The following is an 18,505-nucleotide window of genomic DNA, read 5'->3' on the forward strand; positions in this document are numbered from 1 at the left end:
GCCCCATATCATGTGGCATTAGGGAAATGCAGATTAAAACAACAATGAGATACTAGTACACATGTATTAGAATGACCAAATCAAGAACATTGATAACACTATGTGCTGGTGAGGATTCAGAGCAATAGCAATCTTATTCATTGCTGATGAGAATGGAAAATAGCACAGCCACTTTGGAAGACAGTTTGGCAGTTTCTGACAAAACTAAACATACTCTTACAATATAATCCAGTAATTGTGGTCCTTGGTATCTACCCAGAGGAGTTGAAACCTATGGCCGCACAAAAACCTAATGATGATGATGGCAATAATTGGTGAAGGGGCCATTTAAATAATCTTAGCACAAATGAGATAGTAACAGCATAATAAGAGAGAGAATAAAGGCATACATCTGGGTGAGAAAGACTTTGTGACTTCCTGTGACTTTTGAACTCATCTCCATTTGTCTGTGTTCTCTCAAGTGCAACTTAACTATTAGTTTGGGTAATATTTCTCTATAGAAGATGGTAAATCAATGGACAGCTGTCTTAAATTCATTGCTGAAAGTTCTAAATTTATGTTGCAATCAAGATAGATCCATGTTTACCAGAGAGCAAAGGATATCCAAACAAACAATTGATCACAAAAGGGAAAAAAAAAAAAACCATGAACTTGAAACCAGCAAGATTCAAGCTCTAAGACATGAAAGATGTGAAAGGGAGAAAGGGAAGAGGGAAAAATGAGTAAATGCATTCAACAGGTCATGCTGAGAAGGGGCTGTTTTCTATTCATGTGCGTGTAAGCTTGTAAAGGGCTTCTCCCCTATATTTCTATCCCAATTTTCAACCTGAGAAAGAATAATGACATTTGCAACCAAAGAATCTTCTCCTTAGGGTTTTCTGCATGGCAGCCTTTACCTCCTTATTCCTCAAACTGTAGATTAGAGGGTTCAGCATGGGGATCACTGTGGTGTAGAACAGAGAGACCACAGTCTCCTGGGCCAGGGAATTGTCTGCAGAGGGTTTTAAGTACAGGAACATGGTAGATCCATAAAACAATCCCACAGCTGCAAGATGGGAGCTGCAGGTGCTGAAGGCTTTGGACCTTCCCTTTGTGGAGTGGATGCCGAGGATGCTGGACAGGATGAAGGCATAGGAAACAAAGATTGTTAAGCTGGTGACCACAATGTTGAATCCAGCCAAAAAGAAAGTTGTCACCTCAATGTCATAGGTGCTGGAGCAGGAGAGCTTCAGGAGTGAGACGACGTCACAGAAGTAATAACTGATGAAGTGCTCACAATAGGGCAGTTTCAACATGAGGACTGTCTCTATGGTTGAGCCAATGAGCCCCATTGCGTAGACCACAGCCACCAGCGGGGAGCAGACTCCATGAGTCATGATAATGTTGTAAAGCAAAGGTCTGCAGATGGCGACATAGCGATCATAAGCCATCACTGTCAGCATGTAACACTCAGCAATGACAAACACAAGGAAGAAGTAGAGCTGGGACATGCACCCTGCAGTAGGAGATGGTGTTCTTCTCTGACACAAAGTTCACCAGCATTTTTGGGGTAATGACAGAGGAGTAGCAGAGATCCACGAACGACAGATTGCTGAGGAAGAAGTACATGGGGGTGTGAAGCTGAGCATTCAGACAAATCAGCGTTATCACGCCCAGATTCCCTATCATGGTGACTGAAGTAGATCCCAAGGAAGAGGAGGAAGAGGGGGAGCTGGAGCTCTGGCCGATTTGTTAAACCTCCAAGAATGAACTCTGTCACTGCAGAGTGATTTTCTGCAGCCATTCTCCTCTGTTTGGGAGCCCTGTGGAGATAAGACAGAAGAGCCTATGAAAGGTTATATACAGTCAGCCCTGGGTATCAGCAGCTTTTCCACCCCGGAATTTAACCAACGGCAGATTGAGGACACAGAGGGCTGACTATATTCACTGTACTATGTCATTTCAAATGAGAGACTTGAGCACTGGCAGAGCAGACATCAAGGAATGAATGCGTGAGCTTTTCTGGTAAGGCTGGGTATCAGCCTCTGTTCCTGAGTGAGTGATCTTGAACTCACATTTTCCTGATTGTTTATCTCTTCACTCCTTCTAATGTTTTCTAGGATTCAGACAATTGTGAGCTCTGCCAGTGACTGAGTGACATATCAATATTCACATTTGAGAATTACATGGAGTTATAGTATCATTTTCCAAAGTTAAAAAAAATGGAATAATATACATGGAAATACTTTCCAAATATTCAGCTGCTCTACAAATGTAAATTTTCATTAGTAAATTTTTTTTTCACTGAACCTGAGGTCCTAGGATAGCTATTCTTAGTTCTGATTACACACAATAACTACCTGGTGACATTTAAAAAATAATGATGTCAGGTTTGTACGTATGGTACTTCTGATTTACTGGCATTTTGGGGGCACTGAGCTCTGTTTCCAGGCAGGTGGCAAAGTTCAGCTAAAGGCAGTTAAGATTTTATTTTTTAAGTTTTGTGTTTATTGGAACCAGAATAATTTTGTAGCTTGAAACACTAGCATGGAGTGCAGTTTATGCTGAGTGAAATACAGCTCCTGAGAAACAATTTGAGATTTATTTCTCTTCACTGTGTTGAAAGGACTTGGGGAAAGTTCAGGTTGGATCAAGATTAGGAGTAGGTAGAAGCAGAAACAAAGTACAATGCAACCTACAGATCAAGAGCAAAATGATTTGAGTAAGAAATGGGCATTTTCCCTTATCCCTTTCTTTGCATGTCCTTAAATCTTGGTGTCCTTAGCTGTCAGTTGATCCTTGGCCACTTACTCTCCTCATACCCAGTGTATCCTCTATAATAATCACATCTCTCTTATTGTTTCACCATTTTGCTATTTCTATGCTGTTGATTTCCAAATTACTACCTACTGTTTGTCTAGTTTTAGAGTCAACCTATGATCAATGAAGAGAAGATTTTTAGCTGATGGTAATTACATGTAGATGCCCAGGAGAGTCCCTGGAAGGAATCTTGGTTTATCTAATTCAAAACAGCAGTTTTAATGGGTCTTGAGAAGCAACTCCTGTCACTGGGAGTCACATCTTCTTGTGATGATTTTTCTTTATTTCTCTTTTCTATCCAATGAGAAAAAACTGAAGAAAACATCATTTATAAGAGCAGATCGTTTTCTTTTTTTTCTGGTAAGTTACCTTCTAGAATTAATTTGGTAGATTCTGTTGAGTAATTGTCAAGTGGTAAACGTAAGCCCCTGGACAATCACTTGTCTGACCCTGACTAAAGTTTTCTAAGTTCTAAACAAGATTGGTCATTAGATGAAATAACCTTGAAACCACTCTAATACTTAGTTTTTTTATTATTCCAACTTATAGATGAGCAAAGAAAAGTTCCATATGAGTGAAAAAGCCTTTTTTAAAAATCTGAAGTATTTCACAACATATTTATTTAAAAGTTATTGAGTGGATTTCTAATTCCACTCATGAAGGGTGAACTCATACTGGAATTGTATTTACACCATAAACAACTAGAAAACCCGACAAGGTATATGAAATAACTTTTTCCAGACATTTGACAACAGGCAGCACCAAATGATTGCTGAGATTCCTGAAAGGAAGGAAGAACATACCATAAGCCAAATGACTGCACCAGTTTACCTGCCTATAGGAATTTTCCATGTTACACTAAGTGGACAAATCCAGAAAGGATAAAAAATATAGTAAAACCTAGAACAATAATTAAGTAATAGTAAAAAAAAAAGCTATAGGTAATAAGCTAATAGTGGACATAAATACATAATAATTTATATAATTTATATATAATCAGCAAAACACTCAATTAGGTCAGAAGAAGTCAAGGGAAAAGAAAAAATAGAATAAAGGACAGTTGGTAGAAGCAGAAAACCAACAGCAAAGAGGTAGACTTAACACCCAAACTGACAGTAGAATTAAATGCAAGTAGCTTAAATATTCTAAATAAAATGCAGAGATGGTCAGATTGGAAAAAAGGTATTACCCAACATTATGCTTTTCCAAGAAATTCACTTTAAAGACACCAGTAGCGAAAGCTGTAAGTATGGAAAAAATATACTATGTAAACATCAATCAAAAGAAAGCTGGAGTGACTGTATTAGCGTTAAGCAAAGTAGACTCCAAAGCAAGAAATATTCCTAGAAATAAGGAGGGACGTTCCATGATGATGAAGAAACCAGTTCATCAAGGTGACTTAAGACTCGTAAATGAGCTCACCTATAACAGTGTTTCTAAATACACGAGCCCAAACTGACAGAACTGAAAGGAGAATATACAAGCCACCGCTAGCTGGAGGTTGCAATACTCTTTTTTTAAATTAATTGATAGAACTAGTGGGAAAATTAATAACAACATAGAAAATACCCACTGCTTGGCTTTTTTGGAACATCCCACCCAGAAGCAGCAGAATACACAATCTTTCAGGTCTTTCCCACATGGATCAGTTTTCAAGATGAAATCCATTCTGGGCAATGAAACAAACCACCATATGTTTAAAAAGTTGAAACCATACACAGTATACACCCTTACCAGAAGAGATACAGACTAAAAGTAATTTATGGAGAGATACCCGGAAAATCATCAAATATTGGAAAATTAAGCAGCATAGTTTAACGTAACACATGGACCAAAGAAGAAGTCAGAAATTAAGTTAGAAAATAACATTTTGAGCTGAATGAACATGAAGATACATCAATCAAAATTTTTGGAATGCTGCTGGAACAATGCTAATAGGGAAACTGTCATTATTTTAGAACAGAAGGAAATTCTAAAACTATTAATCTAGGTTTCCACCTTAATCAGCTACAAAAAAAGAATGAGAACGAAGGAAATAATATAAATAATCATGGAAATCAATAAAATAGGAAACAGATAAACAGTAAAAAGAAATCAATGAAATGAAAACTAGTGTTTGAAAATATCAATAATGTGAAATATAGACAGAAAAATAGATCGATAGGGATAGAGAGTGCATCACATAACATATAAAGCAGCAGAAATGAGGGTGCCTTGCACATCTCAGTGTCAATACTGGGACCTAGGATGGAGGGGAGCCAACATAGGAGAGCAGCAAAGGCAGCTCCAGGCTAAATGAGTCCAGAAAGGACAGAGCATGGAGGCCTCCAGGAGACAAATGAAATTGGTTGATTGTCTCAAATGTTTGGACATTTGGAAAATAATATTAATGGGTACTATGGAGCACATGAAAATATAAAGGAGAGATACTTAGCAGTGGGTAATTATTACAATTCCAGGAAAATTACAAGTAGTAGAAATAAGGAAACATAATCTAAAGTACAACATTCAGCTCTGCAGTGAGGACTTACTGCAGAATTAAGTATGACAATGCAGGCTGCGTTACCATAGTTCTAGTCCTGCAGACATTAATTACCGAGAATCAAAAATTACGACTGGGGAGAATAGGGAGAGGAATTGGAATGGGGGGAGTGTTAGATAAATCTGCATCTATGTTAAGTGGAAGCAAAGCACTCAACACATATATATTAATAATTATTATGACTTAGGTCCTATTACAGGCCATAAATAATTTCCAAAATAGTAAAGTCCTTTAAGAGCGTGATAAGCATACAATGAAGAAACATAGAGGTAAATACCAGAGGAAACAGATATTTAAAAGTGGTTTCGAGTGGAGGGTGGGAAGGGATAGACTGGGATTTCAAAATTGTAGAATAGATAAACAAGATTACACTGTATAGCACAGGGAAATATACACAAAATGTTATGATAACTCAGAGAGACAAAAATGTGACAATGAGTGTGTATATGTCCATGAATGACTGAAAAATTGTGCTGAACACTGGAATTTGACACAACATTGTAAAATGATTATAAATCAATAAAAAATGTTAAAAAAAAAAAAAAGAAAGAAAGAAAGAAAGTGGTTTCCTCTGGCTAACAGAGGGGGCCTGGGGATGCTTAGGGAAGGTAATCGTTACTTTTCATTATCACCCCTTTAGTAGCATTTGGAATTTAAACTATGTGTATGATTTTTTTTAAAATAAAAATTGATTAAAATGCTTACCTTCCCTTATATTTTTTTACTGGTGGCATTAATGTAGATCATATTTTTTATATAAAAAGTACAACTATGTTAAAATATTTGACATTTAGTGTGGCAGTTAAAGGTGCAGACTCCAAAGTCAGACAGAGTTGGGTTCAAATTTCCAACTCTGGCTTTTACTATGTGAGCTTAATCAAGTTATGTAAGTTTTTTACTTCTAAGCATTCTTGTCTGTAAATTGGAAATAATAATAACAACAACAACAACATCTACCTCACCATGAAGAGTCTCTAGCACATAAGTGGTCAACATCTATCCGTAGCATCAGATCATACTATCAAGCTATGACCCTGCTGACTTCATAGAGATGAAACACAGACATGCTGTCCAGGAGGCGGGCACCAGTACATATGGAGATGATACTGAGACACATCCTATCTCTGAGATGTATTTCTAACCTGAAAAAAATTTATAGTCTTGCTATTTTAATTCCCTCCTCAAATAATTACTAAAATTTTTGTAATCCTTTATTGTATACACATTTCTTTCAGAGATTGTGTCAAGTACTACTCTTGAAATCCTTGGTTGAGGGAGGGAATGCATTTATAGCAGGAATTATGACTCCCTTTTTAGTAATGAGAAACTGAAGTGCTGAGATTTTTTTTTTTTTTTACTCATTTGATACAGTTTTATTAGAATCTGTATAATCTTAAGACTTGAGGTATTAGAAAACAAAGAGATAAAGTTAGGATCAAATTGCCTTTTTCTTACCTTTTTTTTAAAAGAAATTGAAGAATTAAATTTTAAAGAAATTTAATTGACCTGCAACACTGTGTTAGCTCCAGGCTGAAGTGCTCAGATTTTAAGACTTCAAAGCTTACTTGTGGTGACTTGAAACTTGAACCTAATTCTGCTGTCTCTCAATATTTACTCTTTCCCCTGATTTGTAGGCTAATAAGTACACACAACTATGGCTCTACAGCAGTATTGTGGCTGCACAATATTGAGGTTTACCCTTCATTTCTTAGTATGAGGAGAGTAGAAAAAAGGGGATTATTCACTCTCTAGGACGGGGTTTGGCAAACTCAGTCAAATCCAGCCCACTCCCTGCTTTTGTGATAAGGTTTCACTGAAGCAAAGCCAGAACCCAACAGCATATAAAAAAGATTACACATCGTGATCAAGTGGGGTTCATCCCAGGGACATAAGGGTGGTTCAACATACACAAATCAATCAATGTAATACATCACATCAACAAGAGAAAGGACAAAAACCACATGATCATCTCAACAGATGCAGAAAAAGCATTTGACAAAATTCAACACCCATTTATGATAAAAACTCTCACCAAAGTGGGCAGACAGGGACCATATCTCAACATAATAAAAGCTATATATGACAAACCTACAGCCAGCATAGTACTCAATGGTAAAAAAACTCAAAAGCTTCCCACTAAAATCTGGGACAAGACAAGGCTGCCCACTATCACCACTCCTATTCAACATAGTCTGGGAAGTCCTAGCCACAGCAATCAGGCAAGAGAGAGAAATAAAAGGGATCCAGGTTGGAAAAGAAGAGGTAAAAGTGTCACTATATGCCGATGACATGATACTATATATAAAATCCATTCCTTTCTGCACTGTTGATGCTGCTCTCCTGCTAGGATGGCAGAGCTGAATAGTCGCAAGAGAGATCCTACGGACTGCAGAGTCTAAAATATTTACTACTTGGTCCATTCTGGAAACATTGGCAAACCTCTGCTCTAGGAAACTGATACTACTCAAGCTGCATAATTCACCCAAGGTCACATGGCTAGTGAAAAGCAGAATTGGGCGCAGAACCCAGGATTTGTGACCCTCAGTCTGTTTTGTCCTCCACCATACTGTGCTGTCTTGCTGTAACTTATTTTTTTGTGGCATTTTATCTTTATACTTTAAGTAAACTTAATTTAATACAATTAAGGCCAGGGAGGAATCTTATTGCTGTATTTCCAGCAACTTTTTTTTTCTAATTACAAAAGCAATATGTCTGCATTGTAGAGAAGCAAACAGACAGACAGGCAAGAATCAAATCATTGTATTCTAATGACCAAGAATTTAAAACTGCTATGTGCGTTCTACCAGGTTTTTTTCTATGCATATATGCATTTACATATATGTGTATGAATATACATTTTATTTACTCAAAGTGAGCATACTCTACATGTTGGTTGTAACCTGCTTTCTTGTGTAGCATTAGAAGACACTGACTTACTTGCTCAGCAACAATAATATTACTTGCGTTCATTCTGGTATTGAAGACAAGGAAATCTGCATCATTATAAACTTTATACCTTAAATTATTGGCAGTGAAATATTTAACTTCTTAGTAACGTAGTAACAGAATTTTGAATTGTTATCTCAATTTTTTAAAAAGAGCTAAGCAAATTTCGTCTGGATAGTGATAATGGATTTAAAAGATATCTTACACATCCCCCTTCCATCAAATCTGAGTCTCCTAATATGATAAGGAACAGAAAATCCACAAAAATGTATCACTACTCCGAATCAAAGTTCCTAATAAAACAGAATATTGTTCGTAAGCACAAATTTTTATTCCTGTCTCTTGATGTGAATAGATCTTTCCTATTGAATAGAAAATTGTGGGCAACAGAAATGTAAGTTTTATTCTTGTAATCTTCTAGCTAATTTATAAATAATCCAAAAATTTCTTGTTAGTTGCTAAAAATCTTACCACTAGTTTCATCAGCTCACCAGGAGCTCAGAATTGCTGCTAATGACAACATTCAGAATTACATAGACAACTATATTTCCTTTTTAAGTGGGGAAAAAGCAGTGTGAGAAGGGGAATATATAATTTAGTACATAAAAGGCCTGCCATAGAAATGGGAATTCATGGAAGATATTTTGTTCCTATCTCACACAATTGCTTTCAAACTATAATTGAATACCTGTACTGAGGAAAACTGGAACACAGTTATCTGGAAATCTTAGGAGATACTTTGCTTTCAGCGATCAAGAAATGAGTATCAGAAAATAGAAAGCTACTAGATTTACATTTATCTCCAGTCAAAGTGGCCAATACAGAAAAATGGGTCTCTGAGATTGGGAGTGCTGGGTACGTTTATGTACAGGCAGAATCTCTCCTGGAATATAGCCACTCCAGAGACTGGGTCCTCATTAAAGGAGCAATTAGTCTGGATTTACACATGCACTATGAAAGATGTTTTACCTCCAAGGTGTGTTAATTTTTCTTCTATTGGGAGAGTTACCCTGCAGCCTGGGCAGTTTGGTGCCTAATGCCAGCACTAGGGCGTTTTCAGTTTCATCATCATTATCCTCATTGTTACCATGACCACCACAGTCATTCCCATGAGTATCATCATCACCTTCATCAACATCATCACCTTTGCCCTCAGTCAGTACTGTCCTGCTCAGCGTTCATCATTAGTGTTTCATCTTTATGTACTATCAGCTATATTTATAATCTTTATTATAAAAGGTTTTATTTTATATCTTTTTGTATTGGACATTTCTTCAAAAACAAATTCACTGATTTAGTAGAAAAAAAAAGCTTGTTTAATTTTAGTTAGCTGGCTTTTCCCCCATTGAAATAGTACAAACCTTATTTTATTTTTTATAATTACTCTTGCTTAGTTTTACTATTTTTTATTTTATTTTCATTATGAAATAAAGTAATGTGATGGCATTTTTAGCATCAAATTGGCACAATTTGTTAGGAATTTGTTAGGAAAGACATGAGAGAAGAGCAATGCTTATACGTTGCTCGTAGGAGTGTAATTAAACCTTTCATGAGAACATTTCAGCAGTATTAATAGAGAGTGTATCTTTAGACTTAGCAATTTAACTTCTAGGAATTTATCCTCAGAAAATAAACAGTTAGGTTTACAAAAATGCACATTCAACTCGGCAGTGTTTAGTCGAAATTGGACATAATAAATGTCAAACAAAGAACTGACGTACTAAATGATAGTCCATCCACTGAAGCATATTATGAAACCATTAAGGATAATGCTGTTGAAGTTTACTTATTGACATGAAAAGATGCCAATAATATACTGTTTTAATGAAAATGTTTCAAGGTAGTATATACAATATGATCTAGCATCAAACATTATGCATCCAAATAGTAACAGTATGTAGTAACTACTAACAGTAATAGTAGTATGAATGAATAGCTTTTATTTTCTACTTTATGTTAATATGTACTCTAGAATTTTTCTAAAATATAAATGCAATACTTGTAAGAAATAAATTGTTCAAAGAAGCAATTAAATTTTGCAAACTGGCCATTCAATGAACTGTTTTTTGGTAAACTGACCTGTTGGTAAATTCGCTTTCATGAGCTGATTTTCAGGGAAGTGACCTGACTTCTTTAAAAGCTAGAATAAGTTTGACTCTATTATTGATGAAGGTGATTGAGCAGCAGGGAAAATGGTGTCATTTATTAAGACAGGGAATATAGGAAGAGAACTTTTTTGAGGAAAAGTAGTGGATATAATTTTTAATGTGTCAAATTTTAGGTGTCCCTTGGGTATTCAGATGAAATAGATACCGATAGAAATAAAGATTTGGAAGTCACCAGCAGAGGGTAATTCAAGGCATGGGAGTGGACAAGATCTTTTGGAGAGCATAAATAGGATGTCAAGAGAAGGCTGAGGATCGAACCCTGTGGAATATCAGTATTTATCTCTTGAAGGAGATTGAGAAGTGGCCAGAAGTTGGAGGAAAATTAGAAATACGTTTTGAAGGAAAAATGAGTATTTCAAGAAGAAGTTAGCTGTCATTGTGTTAAGTAAGATAGGACCGAAAAGTATTTCCTGAACTTAACAGCATCTGGTTTCATCTATTCCTTACACCATACACAAAAATAAACTCAAAACGGATCAAAGACTTAAACATAAGACAAGATACAACAAATCTCCTAGAAGAAAACATTGGCAAAACATTATCTGACATACATCTCAAAAATGTTCTCCTAGGACAGTCTACCCAAGCAATAGAAATAAAAGCAAAAGTAAACAAATGAAGCCTAATTAAACTTAGAAGCTTCTGCACAGCAAAGGACTCCTCTTTCTTTTTTTTAGATGAGAGGTACTAGGGGTTGAACCTGGGACCTCATGCATGCTGGGCATGGGCTCTTTCGTTGAACTATACCCACCCTCCCCAACACTGCCTTTTGATTTAAGCTAGTCACCAGAATAAAGTTCCTAAGAGATAGCTTTGTTAAATATTGGAACACATCACTGAGTGCATGGCTTTCCTTCCCAGAGAGACCTTTAGAAAGTGTAGACAGTCTCTCTAATGCTGCAATTAAGATTATAGAGGAGTCTCTATCCAACAAGAGAATTTGTTATATTTTCTTTACATTGCTTGATTTCTTTGCACATATAAGACATTTAATTTAATTTAATTATTAGTTAAATAAGATGTCTCTGTTATGCTTTGAATAATCTCTCTGCTTCTACCCATCAATTAAATTTCTCCCTTCCATTAAGTTACACTTGAAGGTTATTTTAGGTTTGTCCTGATCAATTCTGCCTACATTGTGCTTTTTAGCACAATCTTGATTTCTTTTGTACCCTTTGTACTTTTTGAAAATAGTAGATTTTACAGTATTTGTGTATTAAAAACAACTTGTATTAATTAACACAACTTTGTTTTAATTAATTAGCACATTTCCTGAATTTAAGTCCCTTAAGGAAAAGAATCCAGTTTTGGAGAGTTTTAAGTTGCTTGGCAGCTAACCAGTCTTTGCAGCAATTTCTGCCATTTAATAACTTTCCTTGCCAGCACCTCTAAGAAAGAAGGTTTCTTCTACAAATACCTGGACCTTGACAAGCAGAAATTTTCTGGCACAATATTGACAAATTAAAAGCTTCAAATTTAGTTTCTGTAAACCTAATTATGTATAGTTTATATTACTTTTTTGTGGGAATAAAATGTCTGCTTATCAGAACCTTTGATGAATTATTCCCTGAACAACTAGCCCTGGAATTATGGGTTTGCCACATGGATTATTATTGCACATCATTCCATTCAGCATGTTCTTAAGAAGCATCTCTAATGCATTCATCACTCTGGTAGGTAGTGAGTGTGTTAGCGTACCCCAAAGCTGCAGGACTAAGAATTCTCCCTACAGAAGCTTTTAATCTAATTGGGGTTTGTGGAATATAGTCTTGAAATAATGAATAAATAGTATAAGGCTAAATCAGACTAAGCACAGTAAGAGTAATATGGAAAAAATAAGTGAATAACCTTGCAGAAGAGTGACTTGGTTCAAGGTTATTTTTCAGTTCTTTTTCCCCTTGGATTTTTGGTAATGTTATTTATCATCACTCTTGAAATTTTCTCTGCTTTCAGCCTCTGTGACATTTTACAGACTCAACTACTATTTATTAAGGGAATATTCACTGGGCTATAATTTAATCCTCACAAATATCTGTAAGTTTGGTATTATTATTTGTTGAATCTTAATTAGGTTAAATAACTTACTCAGGTTCTCCAGGACAGAAGGAATGCAGGTGGGGTTTGGTTCTAGGTTTGTTTTCTCAATTGCTACACTTGCCTTATTTTGACATTTCCTTTGGTCAACATCCTTCTCCCATTATCTGTTTGTTGGCATTTTTAAAAACTGGTTTTATTTCACTTATTTTTTTTTTAAAAAAACAACTTTATTGTGGTGTAATTTCTGTACGGTATTTCAAACTACCAACTTATCCCTTCCCACCTCTTTTACCCTCTGTTAACCATAAGTCTGTTTTCTATGTCTATGAGTCTGTTTCTGTTTTGTAAATAAGTTCATTTGTGTCTTTTTTTAGATTCTACATATAAGTGGTATCATATGGTATTTTTCTTTCTTTTTCTGGCTTACTTCACTTGGTACGAAGATCTCCAGGTACATCGATGTTGCTGCAAATGGCATTTTATTCTTTTTTATGGCTGAGTAGCATTCCATTTTGTGTGTGTGTGTGTGTGTGTGTGTGTGTGTGTGTGTGTATACACCACAACTTTATCCAGTCATCTGTCAATGAACATTTAGGTTCTTTCCATCTCTTGGCTATCGTAAATAGTGCTGCTGTGAACATTGGGGTGCAAGTGTCTTTTAGAACTATGCCCATGAGTGGGATTGCTGGATCATACAGTAAGTTTATTTTCCGTTTTTTAAGGAACCTCCATACTGTCCTCCATAGTGGCTGCCCCAATTTATATTTCCACCATGTTGGCATTTTTGAAAGGTTCTAACTTTGCCCTTGTCTTTAAACTCTCTTCCTCAAAGCAAGTTTCCCCATTTTTCTGTAATCACATCTATTTAGATGATTCCTCAGTTTGTATCTGAATCCCTTTCATTCACTGTCTGATATTCAATTTCCTACTTTCTGTTTCTGCTCTGTTTTGTCGCTTGGAAGTCCTGCCAGCATTCGACGATCTTGTTTAAAGTCCAGCTTTCTACCCTTCCCCCTCCTAATTTTTTTCATTTCCATTATCCTGCTCCTGTTTCCCTGAGCTTGAAAACTTAATCAAATATGATTTGTGCCTCTTTCTCTCTGTTGTTCTCCCTCAAGCCATAGAGGTACGAAATCCTGTTTGGAATTTCATCATAATATCATAATATGTGGTCCTGTTCATCTTTCTCTGTTTCTACTGCTGGCGTAAAGTTTTAAAATTAATTCCCCTGCCCTCTGTTTTAGCCCATTCTGAAACTACTTTCACCTGAGGATATAGTTATTGCTATTACTATAATAAATAATACATTTTATCTATCTAATAAAATAATATATAAATAGTTATTTCAATAATAAAAAAAAAAACCCTCTTTTTGTCTCTTCTTTGTGCCAGAAGGTGCATCACTTACTCATTAAAACAACCCTTTGAGTTGTGGTTATTTTACTCATTTTAAGATAAAAATTTGGAAACTCATAGAAAAGGTTCAACAAATTTCTCAAGATGACATAACTGTTAAGTAGCAGAACCAGGATTTGTGCTGAGGTCTACCCAGATTCCAAAGTTCATGCTCTGAATAGTTCTCATTCAATGAGGATAAATTTCAGAATGAGAGGGAACTACTAATTTTACTGGGATAATAGACACAAACTGGGATTGTCCTAGAAAACTGGGACTTAAGACTCTAACTTTATAAATTCTGCTTTCTACTCCCTAACCATTGGTGACACTCAGATAAATAATGGAGAGGTCAAAAGGACATCTACTTTTGAAGAAAGACAAATACTCATCCTTGTACTCAGTGAGTTCAGGGATGACCGCAGGATGGCTTCTTGGAAATATCCAAGGAAAAGGCTGGCTACACCAGAAAGGAGCTTAATAGAGAACTGAACACTAAAGACACAAAATCCAGAGCCATTTATGGAGGGACCATTGAAGCCATGAAACAAATTAGCTCATCAAGAATTTAAGAAAATAGAAAGCGTGTGGAAGGTTAAGAACTGAACCCTGGAAAATGTGGCCTAGGAAGGGAGAGAACTAGGAAGATGAGCCTTTAAGGGCAATGCATCTACTAGACTGTAAGCTTCTTTCTGGTCTGAATCGTGTGTGTGTGTGTGTGCGTGCGCGCGCATGCACGCCGTGTGTATGTGCGTGTGTGCTTGTATCCCTGAACCTCATCAACTATTATACAGACCCACAGGACTACTGAAAGATGAATTTAATTCTATCTACTTTCTCAGGAGCTAATCGAAGCTGTTTCACATGAAGTCCTCTCAGAGTCCATCTTTTCCCTCTGGCCAGGTTTGTCCTTCTTCCTATGGAAGCTGGGAATCCTATGATAGGGAGGAATTGGTTTGGGACCATACTTGTACCACTTTGATGAACTACCAGAAGTCTGAGAGTTAACGCACATGCATGAGACATATTTGCAAAGATATTTTATTGTATGTAAATCTTCACATGCCCCATAATGTTTCATGTACAATATATAATTTAAGTTAGAAATAAATAGAAGAAGGAAGCCATTTTTCAGAAATTCAAGTTTTGGGAAGGTGACAGTACTACACAAATAGAAAAACAAAATAGAATTTTTTTCTTTCTATTTGTACTGGAGCAAGTCATTAGGTAACATGGCTTTAGAGAAGCCCTGTTTAAAGACGCATTTGGAAATGAAGTTGCCATGGCAACTGTCTCTAAAGTAACAAAATCCCCTTGGAGCTTTTGAGAACCCCCTAGTGTCTTCTTCGCACTTGGATCTCAAGGAGAACCTATTTTAATTTCATTTTAATGAATTATTTTTCTAAATTTGTAACTTCTGTGCAGTGATATTGAGAACAAGGATAGAGGCTCATTAGGATTACTCTGAGAAGCGGGTCATTTTTAAATTGAAAGGTAAATCACCATCGTTGCTGAGTCTTAGCGGAAGGTGAGCAAGTCCTCACTGGTGTATGTGCACAAACTCACAAAGGTACACAGGCCCAGGTGCAGTGCTTTCAGTTAGACTTGCTTGAAGGAAGACAGACTTCTGCCTTTGTGTTTGGATTTCATAACTTCTCTAAGAGGACTTCTGCCAGTAACTCAGGACCAAAAAACCTCTCTAATCCACTGGTGCACTGAAGCTCAAACCTCCCCACATGAAGATTTATTTCTTGGGTATGAAATCTGTTAGCCTTAATATATAAAAGCCCCTGGTAAGGGGTTTAAAATTCAAGTTGCCACACAAAACTTTTTAGTCTCTATTTGAATGAAATCCCTCCCTGAGAACTGTTTTCACAATGTGTGCAATTTACAGTAGCCAGGACTGATATCTAGAGACAAATTAAGTCCTTTCAAGAAGCCCAGCGATGTCCCTGGCCCTTATGAGGTTTGGAGTTGGACAGACCAGAGTTTGACTACGGAAACACAAACTCTGTGTGTGTCTCACTTTTAAAGTGAAGATTAATAGGTCTAACATATCAATAGGTTGTTGTGAGGAATTAATCAGATAAAATTATTTGTGTATGGCTTTGGATCCTTTGTACGAGGGTCCTGGGTCAAATATGGTGTTCAGTACACAGTAAGTGTTCAATACAAGGTAGCAAGCATTGCTTTTTTTCACGTTGCTTTGCTCTTAAATGTGCTTAAAAAGATGTAATCTGAATAAAAGAATAGGTCATTAAAATACATGTTAAATATTATCAAAGATGTAAACAAACATTTCTTCTTCCTTGGGGAAGGTGGTCTCTGGAGGAGTGATCTTGAGGGAGTCTCTAGCTAGATCCCTGAGATCTCAAATCCAGGATAAAACTTGTTAGTCTCCTGTTATCCATGGGCATTAGGAAAGGATACTGTTTCACCCCTGGAAGCTGGACAAGATGCTCAGGACAAAGCCACAATCAAAGATCATGTTCTTCTGCTCATCAAGAGGACCAAGATAAACTAGAGGTCTTGATCCTTAACCTAGAGAAACAGAAACAGCAGCCTCTGAGCACTGAGCTGTCACCCTCTTTTCACCAGGGCCATTTGAGTGTCCATGAAAGAGATGGATGAGAGCCAGCAGAGCACAGAACTGTGATGCCAAGCAGAAGGAGGGTGAGTGCCTGCCCGACCTGTCTGTCCTGAGGCAGAGTGGTTAAAAGCTCAAACCTTGTTAAGCCAGACCACTTGAGCTCATGTTCTGCTGCAACTTAGGAGCACTGGGACTTGAGCAAGTCACTTAGGCCCAGTGCCCGCATCTATCATATGGGGATAATCATAATGCCACACAGCATCTAGAACAGTGCCTACCCCACAGCTAGTGCTCAGTAAACACGTCTTTTCTTTTTCTTAAAATTAATTAATAACTTTACATGATGACTGTTATTATTTTCATGTAATAATGTCACAGCCATTCCAGCTAAAGACCCTGAGCACACGACCTCCTCTTCCTGCTCTGTCTAGCACTAGCCCCAGTGTGGAAGGATGAGGCAGGGTCAAATGACTTCCACTTCTCAAGAATGACCCAGAAAAGGACCCCAGGGCTGTAGAAGGAGGACGTGCACAGAAGGGGCCACAGGGAAGACCGGAGGGTCATCCCAGCTGAGCTTGTGGGCCCCCTCCCTGGTTGTACTGGCCTTTATTCTAGAGACAAGTTTCACTCACAGACAGTTGCTAGGACGGTTCAAGATACCTGGGGACCATGAAAAGAGAGATACAGGTATGAAGAAATGTCATTTTCCTGAAGTTCAAAAATCTCTCTGTTCAAATTCCATTCTCAAGAAGGGTTTCTTTTTTTTTTTCCCTCTCCTTTTCTGAACAACTCTCCTTTTTTCCCTCAGAGACCCTCCTAGAGGAGAATGGCTGCAGATAACACCTCCTCTGTGACAGAGTTCATCCTTGCAGGCTTAACGAACCAGCCAGAACTCCAGATCCCCCTCTTCTTCCTGTTTCTAGATTTCTACGTGGTCACCATGGTGGGGAACCTGGGCTTGATAACGCTGATTGGACTGAATTCTCACCTTCATATTCCCATGTACTTTTTCCTCTTCAACTTGTCCTTCATAGATTTTAGTTTCTCTACTGCCATCATCCCCAAAATGCTGACAAGTTTTGTCTCAAAGAAAAACATCATTTCAGTACGCAGGGTGTATGACTCAGCTCTTTTTCTTCTGTTTCTTTGTCTTTTCTGAATCCTTCATCCTGTCCGGGATGGCGTATGACCTGTATGTCGCCATCTGTAGACCACTGGTATACACAGTCACCATGTCTCCTCAGGTGTGTTTACTCTTTTTGTTGGGTGTCTATGGGATGGGGGTTTTGGGGGCTGTGGCCCATACAGGAAATATAGTGTTTCTGACCTTTTGTGCTGACAGCCTTGTCAATCACTACATGTGTGACATCCTTCCCCTCCTTGAGCTCTCCTGCAACAGCTCGTACATAAATGTACTAGTTGTCTTTATCGTTGTGACCATTGGCATTGGGGTGCCTATTGTTGCCATTTTTATCTCTTATGGTTTCATTCTTTCCAGCATTTTACACATTAGCTCCATGGAAGGCAGGTCCAAAGCCTTTAGTACGTGCGGTTCCCACATCATTGCAGTTTCTCTTTTCTTTGGGTCGGGGGCGTTCATGTACCTCAAACCACCTTCCATTTTACCCCTTGACCAGGGGAAAGTATCCTCCCTGTTCTATACCATTGTTGTCCCTATGTTCAGCCCGTTAATCTACAGCCTGAGGAATAAGGATGTCAAATTTGCCCTGAAGAAAACCTTGGGCAGAATAACCTTTTCTTGAAGAAATACTAGAAATTGAGAAATAAGATCCAAGAAATGTTTACTGGGGTATTATTATTATTATTATTATTATTATTATTATTATTATTATTATTAATTATTCAGTGTGAACTCCAAGCTCCAGTGCTTCCTTTCTATCCTGTATGTACAGGAGATTTGAACTCTCTTTTCCAGATGGACTTAGTCTCCTTCACCCTCATTCCCCAACTCATCCTTATTTATTTTATCGAAAATAGTTGCTATAATTATAGAGTATTCAATACTGA

General features: G+C 37.2%; 2 protein-coding genes across 2 annotated transcripts; one reads left to right on the forward strand and one right to left on the reverse strand.

The window, feature by feature from the left end:
* Nucleotides 1-335: 335 nt before the first annotated feature.
* Nucleotides 336-1,804, reverse strand: LOC102515614 (olfactory receptor 151). The gene is given in 3 exon segments (XM_006174366.2): nt 336-1,499; nt 1,501-1,674; nt 1,676-1,804. Coding segments are annotated over 3 exon segments (960 nt in total). The 5' UTR covers nt 1,784-1,804; the 3' UTR covers nt 336-821.
* Nucleotides 1,805-1,898: 94 nt separating this feature from the next.
* Nucleotides 1,899-18,267, forward strand: LOC102510480 (olfactory receptor 8B12). The gene is given in 4 exon segments (XM_006174348.2): nt 1,899-2,004; nt 16,486-16,560; nt 17,286-17,582; nt 17,584-18,267. Coding segments are annotated over 2 exon segments (936 nt in total). The 5' UTR covers nt 1,899-2,004; nt 16,486-16,560; nt 17,286-17,303; the 3' UTR covers nt 18,241-18,267.
* Nucleotides 18,268-18,505: the final 238 nt, after the last annotated feature.

This window comes from Camelus ferus, chromosome 33 (assembly GCF_009834535.1).
Source record: "Camelus ferus isolate YT-003-E chromosome 33, BCGSAC_Cfer_1.0, whole genome shotgun sequence".
NCBI lineage: Eukaryota > Metazoa > Chordata > Mammalia > Artiodactyla > Camelidae > Camelus > Camelus ferus.